General features: G+C 38.3%; 1 protein-coding gene across 7 annotated transcripts; it reads left to right on the top strand.

Moving 5' to 3' along the window:
* The first annotated feature begins 1,275 nt into the window (after nt 1-1,275).
* LOC113675065 (uncharacterized) lies at nt 1,276-6,553 on the top strand. Of its 7 annotated transcripts, XM_089200142.1 has the most exons (7): nt 1,339-1,447; nt 2,634-2,759; nt 2,902-2,975; nt 3,175-3,247; nt 4,082-4,285; nt 5,185-5,334; nt 6,022-6,553. In XM_089200142.1, exons 2-7 carry the CDS (start codon nt 2,718-2,720, stop codon nt 6,097-6,099), a joined length of 621 nt encoding a protein of 206 aa, XP_089056268.1. In that variant the 5' UTR covers nt 1,339-1,447; nt 2,634-2,717; the 3' UTR covers nt 6,100-6,553. The 7 variants fall into 7 exon arrangements, with proteins under 7 accessions (XP_089056266.1, XP_089056269.1, XP_089056265.1 ...); XM_089200140.1 differs by lacking the exon at nt 2,634-2,759 and having other exon boundaries at nt 1,276-1,447; XM_027191597.2 differs by lacking the exon at nt 6,022-6,553 and having other exon boundaries at nt 5,185-5,492.
* The last annotated feature ends 686 nt before the right edge of the window (nt 6,554-7,239 follow it).

Genomic DNA, 7,239 nt, shown 5'->3' with positions numbered 1-7,239 from the left:
CGATCATCACGTGCTGATCGAGTTGAATAAAACGGGGGTTTTTACCGCATAACAAGAAAAGTAGAGAAAGTGAAAAAAAAACCTTTTATATTGTGAATTGGACACTACATCGCAATACCTTTCGATAACCTGCTTACTTTTCATCTGTGAGAGTTAAACTTAGCCGATAGAAATCTATATTTTAGTTTCTCATTTATTTTTTGAAAGAATAACCTACTCTCAATACGGCAAATGTAAGTTACTGTTTGTCCGTTAAGAAATGTAAAATGGTTTCTGTGTTTACATAGCCTGATGTAAACACGCGGGAGGTTGGGAGAACTCGAAATAAGCGTAGGAAACCACGACGCGAAGCGGAGTGGTTTCCAGTTTATCGAGTGTTCTCCCAACCTCTCAAGTGTTTACATCAGGCTATGCAAACACGGAAACCATTTTACATTTCTTTTATAAAATAACTAATGAAAGAGGAATGAAAACCGTGTTTACATACGCTCATGTAAAATGGTTTTATGGCCAATCAGAGCGCGCGTACTATTTGAATTATTTTATAAAAGAATATGATGATAGATTACTCTCCTAGCAGGAGTTTTCATGCATTTTGCGCCAATTGGTTAGCTCTGATTTGTGGACTGGAAAGCCTCTATGACGAATTGGACTTACATCTTTTACATGTCATTAATTTTATTTTTGTTAACTAAGAAAGGAAAGCTTCAATAACGCTGCAAATTGAAGAAAATAAAAGGATCGTCAAACTCTTTTTTTTTTCTTTTTTTTTTTTAGTTATAGCACATAAAACCGAATGAAGGGTGTTTCTGAGAGGCTGTGTTGTCCATTAAAATACTTTATTATATCTAAATAAACAGGAAAAAAGTGCGAAAGCAATGACCAATAAAGGAAATTTGTGTCATAAAATAGCGACACCATTTCATGCCAAAAAAATTGGTTGTAAATATTTGTGTCCATGCCCAGCCCACGGAAAAAAGGGTTTTATTAAATTAGAGAAACACACGCCCCTAACCCGATGTATACCTTCACTTGTCAAAACGCTCCGCTTCCTCTGCTATGTGGTCTCCACATCTAATTTTAATACAATTCGATGGGCTGATTTACGATTCGTGCGTTAAAAAATCTGACCCTGAATCTATATGGAAAGTCTCATATACAGTATGTTTTAAAATCCCGTTCTTTGCCGTAGGTATTTGTTAATTCTAGATTTGTGCTTACGTCTTGAGTTTTTTCAATCGTTACTGAACTCATTATAGTCTCGGTCCTTTGAGATACCCGTGGCGAGTTTGCACGTCATGAAAAATTTTTCTGACGTAAGCGCTCCATTTCTGAACTACAACTCAAAGATTTTCAAGACTCTGCTGCCACTCATTTGAATACAGAGTAAGTGCAGCGAATGGTAAATAGATGTGAGTCGTGCGAAAGTCAGAGTCTCTATCTCAAGGTAAGGCTCGCAGTTACCTACTCTGATTTGCTGTCCGAATGAAATTTAGTTAATCTTGTTGTAAGCTGAATTGCTTTTTGGATTCTTCTTTACTCGCCGGGACGAAAATATTAAGTCTGGAATGCTTGCGAGCATACTGCAAGTGATATAGGCCGCATGAATTTTGAAGAACACTTGCAGAACTCGCTTACCTCCGGGCTGCCATTCATTTTAATATCGCTGCAGATTTCATCTTGTATAATTTTCTGTTATATCAGGTGCAATTTTTCTTGGTTGTTCTTCACGCAAATTCGCTCCCAAATTTACTTATGCATGCTCCAACAATTACGAAACAAACGAATTTTTTAGTTACGTCTTAAATTGACTTATGTTTAATAAATCAGTCAAACAACTCGTGGGCAATTGCTTATGTCTTTGTTTATATATGTCGGTTGGGTGAAAACTTTATATATGTCGGTTGGGTGAAAACTTCATTTGTTGATGGTTAAACTTGATAGAGAAGCTAATGTCTATATGTCTGACATCTTCACGACAACAAAGGTTGTTAGTTCACCTTGAGTGCCGAACGAATTGGATTTTAAACCTACTTGAATAATTAGTGTTTCACTATTGAAGATAATCGTGTGTGTAGCCACCATATCATTTAAGACGATTTCTATCTGTCGTGTCTGAAAAGTATCATTATCCTTTAAAATTTAAGTCTTAATTTACGTAAACTGACAGCCGGACTGATTATAAGTTATGGAAGAAAACACGAACTGACTCATCATAGACAAATGAATGAAGGGGTTAAGTTTCTAAGGGAACTGTGGTACTGCATCGGTGAGAGGTGGGGGTGGGGGTGGGGGTGGGGGTGGGGAGTTGATATTGTAAATTGGCCACTGAAGCGAGTTTTAAAGCTGACATTTCGCGCGTCAGCCCTTCGCCAGAGCGAGTAGACGAAAGGTTACCACTCGAAATATCAGCTTTAGGAACTCTCTGCGGTGGCCCAATTAAAGCCAAAATTGGCTTGTTGACAGACTGACTTACTTACTGATAGAGAGGCCGTCCGAGTGACTGAGTAGCTGCCTGATTGACCGGCTGAATAACTAAGTGGCTTACTGACAACCGAATCATTCTGGCTCTGACTGGCGGACTGTTTGTTCATCCGTCGCGAGAACGTTTTTATAAATTATATCCCCGTTAGATTGCTAGGGCGGTTCCAGGATGTACTGAACGGGGGCTCGGCTAAACGTCTGCTGAAGGGAGACTATTCAAGGGGGTCGGGGGCATGCTTCCACCGGAACATTTTGAAATCTACATCCTTGGAAAGGTAATATCCAGGTTTTTTGAGCCTATGATTGTGGTTAATGCCATTGAAAACAATCTCTGTTTTGAGCTATTTTAAACATATACTGTGTCCATCAAACTCGACAGAAACCGCACGTGTTGAAATGTTTTTCATTTCATTGTAGGGTGTTCGGCCGAACCACCTGAACCAATCCTGGATCCGCCCCAGGATTGGGAGTTATTGTAATAGTACGTTCAGGTGAGCTGTCGCAGCCAGACACTGCTCAGAACTAAAACAGCTCACCAATTAATCGGTTTACTAATGCCATAATGACATTACTGTGGTAAGGTATAATATCAATTTTAGCATTAAGTTATTTTTGCACTACTTTTTTATCATGTTTCGTTTTCCAGGGATTTCAAATAACATAAAACTAAGTGGATCACTTTGTTAACAGGAAGCTAAGAATGGAGATTGTAAACTGGATGTATCTGTTGGATCCCGAGGGAATGCTGAAAATTTTAGAACTGGTGTGTAAAAATATTCACTGTGGAAATGTTAAATTCAATGCTGATCCTAGCAATCTCATTGCCTCTCAGCAGTACGATTTCTTCATGAATCGTATTATTTTTTCTTCCGAGTTGTTTCTTTTTCTCAGCCAATGAAAATGAAAGCCAAAAGCAAAACAACCAATCAGATTACAGATTTCTGTAATGCAATAATTCACAAATCAGTTTTTTTTTCTCTACTGTTACAACTACATCAATACAATTTTGATACAGGCCGAAGTCCTGTATTCAGCAGTCAAGTACATTGAGTCTTCAAACTGGCCGTATCTGTTGTGGCATTTTTAACACATTTGAAGGCAATTTTTGAATGACAATACCACTCTTTGGAATCTTAATCATATATGCATAACAATGATGGAGATATAAATCACAAATTTTGTGAAACACACCTCTGCCATAAGAAGGAGCCTGTTTGAATTTTACTGGAAAAGAGGCTCAAATAGAGAATGAGCGAAATTCAATGAGGAGGTGAATTAGTAGCCTGTGTAAGTGAAGGTTTTGTAGAGGTCTTTGGCGACGGAGCTGCGATTGGAATGGAAGCTTTTTTTTTTTTTTTCACGGCCACCACTTTCATTTTCCCTGAATGCCCAAAATACACCTGTTACGCCGACTAAAAATGATAATTTTCAAGCAGCACTGTATGGTTTTATTACCTGAGCACTTTAAAACTCAATCTTGAACCTCAAAGGGCGGAATCTATCGAAGACATCAAATTGGTTCGCTTGTCTTGAATCCAGCAAATTAACGCAACGATTACTTTTTTTTCTATTATAAATCATGCTTTCTTAATTTCAGGCCCTTCTGTCAGCCGCTGTCGCATGTACTGCTCAGTACCACAAGGATGCAGATATATCAAACCTGCCTGAATGGCAAACAAACAGGTTAAACCTGTTCTATGTAGTGTTTATCACCGGTCTTGTGACTGCTATTTTCCTGTTTGTCAGCTTTCTGTTTAACTTGGATAAGAGATGTGGATCACCAAAAGGATTTACATTTTTTGTAAGTACTTCAATCCATTTTGTTGTGGGACACAGGCTGTGAAATGGGTAGCATACTTTATACCTTAACAGAAGGTGCAGGCTTTGACAAAGGACTATTGTGCTGACTTCCGAGGTAAGAAACTCAATTCTCACCATGCTCTTCTCCAATTCGGAGAACAGACGACTATCAAAGGATTTTCGGGGAGATACGACGAAATACCGGGTTTAAATTTGATGGCTTGGCATCCCACTTAAGGGAGTAGAGTTGCCCATGGTCTTTTCATGCAACAGAAACCGGCAACAACCATTCGACAGCCATGCTTAATAATAATAATAATAATAATAATAATAATAATAATACTTATATAGCGCCGATGTCAATATTGCCATTTTCATCAGCTTGCGGGTGGGTTTCCTTTTACTCTGACTCTTTCACTTCCATTAGTGACGTAAGAGGAAACAAAAATATTAACAAGGGATTTTCTTCGATTTGATACTCATTTCTCAAATCTTGAAGTGTAAGAAATGCGTGGCAGCTAGTGCGAAGAATTAATACCCATATCTTGGTATTGATGGGGTAAGATAGGTGAGGGCTAACAGGTGGACAACTGTTTGGGCGGTGCCCTTCCAGTCTGTGCGAGCTAAACGCAAATTGTTTCTTTAATTAAAACAAATTGTATGCGGTTCATTTTTCAGGCTAAACATCTTCATTTCTGTCGATTTTTAATCTGACTATACGAAAAGTACTAAGTTTCTCGAGACAGTTTCCAAGCGTGTCGATGGCCTAATAAAGTTTATATAAAAACATATCCGAGCCATACTCTGGATCTGCCACTGAAATGTCTGTGCCGACTAACTAAAGTATTCTCGACCTTGAATAAATCCTTAATATATTCTTAATGTTTTGCTGCTTTTAAGGTGACCTTGTTCTCACTGACCTGGGCTGTATTCTGTGCTGTTTCATCAGGACTGTTCGGTGAAGTGCTGCTCAGTCTTCAGGAAGACAATTGGGATACAACAAAGGATGAGCGCATTCAGTGGTGCTACCAACATGCTCAAGCAGCTGTGGTAAATATTGTAGACCAAGGGCGTGGCAAAGGGAAAGTCGGGCTGAGGTGTATATCTCTGACCCTCTTCTCTCTGTATCAAGAAAAAATTGATAATTTATGACGAGAGAACATGAACTCATGGTCTCTTATTTGATAAATAAACGATCTAGCCCCCAAGAAGTTACTAATCTATCCCTTTAAAGGATACAAATATTGTGGTATACTTACAATATTATTGCTCAACACGTATCGATGTTCCTGAGTTTCGCAGGAATCTGATTTCTTAGAGTTTGTTTGAGTTCGTGGTGAGTGGACTGCAAAGCAAAATTTTCTCTGTAAAGAATCCAGGCGGTGGGTTAACCGCCTTTTTCAGATGGAAGAACAAATTACTTTGGCGAGCTGGTCATCATGAAAGGGGGTTTCGTATGAGTTGTGATTTCCGGGAAATTATTTTATATTACCTCAAAGCAGAAAAATTAAATTCCACTTTATGAAAATTTCACCGGGCCCACCATCACGTGCACGGATTTGGTTAAGCGCTTAACTGATCAGTCGTTCATCCCTGCTGAGTGTCTGGTACCACCAACATCCATTTACAGGTTATTCCCATATAATAGTTTGCAATCTGAATGTATGTATCCTCAACTTGTACTTCAGTCTTAATGTTGTCTAATTTATTTAATTTTTTTTCTTTCTTGCTTTTTAGATTATTGGTTTTCTGTCTTTCCTGGCGTTTCTTGTTGACGGTATACTTCACTATCGAATCACCAGGTCAACCCAGTGATGAAAAAATAATTAGAACAAAAATAGAAAAGTTAAACCTAGAACAGATAAGATAATGGAATCCCCCCCACGCATGCAATGGTAGTTCTATCTCAGCTAGCTTGCTTAGGCCATGCAACAAACTTCCCAGTTTCTTTTCAGCCTTGCTAATCAAATATCACCCACGGAAGTCCATTTTAGTAATCAGTAAGAAAAAAATCAAACAGACTTCCGTTTGATTTTTCGTATAAACATAACTGTAATTGTGCAAAATAAGCCCTTCTGAAAGTTTTTTTGAGCGGTCATGACATAGATCAAAGCTTACAATTTCTTTGCTTCCAGTTCGGAAATGAAAATTACAAGTATTTATGTGCCAAGTCCTTCTCTTAAAATAGAAAAAAGTAAGATTGAGAACCACGCGGGTGGAAAGTCTACCGAGAGGACAAAATAATAAAATGTCATATTCAATATTCAAATTATTTTGCTGTCGTAAAACATTTAGCAGTACTTTCCTTCATTCGGCTTCGTGTCTCCTAAAAATTTTTGCGCCGTTCCTGATCTATCAAATCGTCGTTGAACTATGAGATCAGGGTGATTATAGACCACTGAGTTTTTGCTGTAAATACAATGACGATTTGAGATTTACTATTTGGTAGACACACAATATTCAAGGCATGTTTCAACACGACCGTTTTCTTTGAGAGGTAATGTATTTTTCCGAAAACAATACGCTCCAAACTCAACTGCAAAGATACAGTCGAAACTGTATTGAGAGGTCACCCACAGGGGAACACGGGGTGACCACTAAATACAGGTAAACCGCCTAATACAGGTTCCACGGAATAGGAGTCTTTTCAAAAACGATAAAAATCGCTATTTTATGCCATAATTGATCACTTAATGTACTAAAACTCTCTCAGGAATACTACCAAAATTGATTTCGGGAGATAAAATCGGATTAGATTTTTACTTGGAAGATTATTCTTAATTTCATTTGAGTAGTGTCGCTTTTAATGACCGTTCAGTTCAGGTGGAGGACAATACAAAGAGGCTGTTGGGACTCAGTCAAAGGTGAAAATTTCAATAATTAAAGGTAGCAATTTCGGGACTTTGAAAAGCGACCGCTGATATATACAGGGTGACCGCTTACTAAGGTGCCGCT

The sequence above is a fragment of the Pocillopora damicornis genome, chromosome 3 (assembly GCF_964200805.1).
Source record: "Pocillopora damicornis chromosome 3, jaPocDami1.2, whole genome shotgun sequence".
NCBI classification, from domain to species: domain Eukaryota; kingdom Metazoa; phylum Cnidaria; class Anthozoa; order Scleractinia; family Pocilloporidae; genus Pocillopora; species Pocillopora damicornis.
The sequence above is the reverse complement of the archived record's forward strand: the minus strand, read 5'-3'. Positions and strand labels throughout refer to the sequence as shown.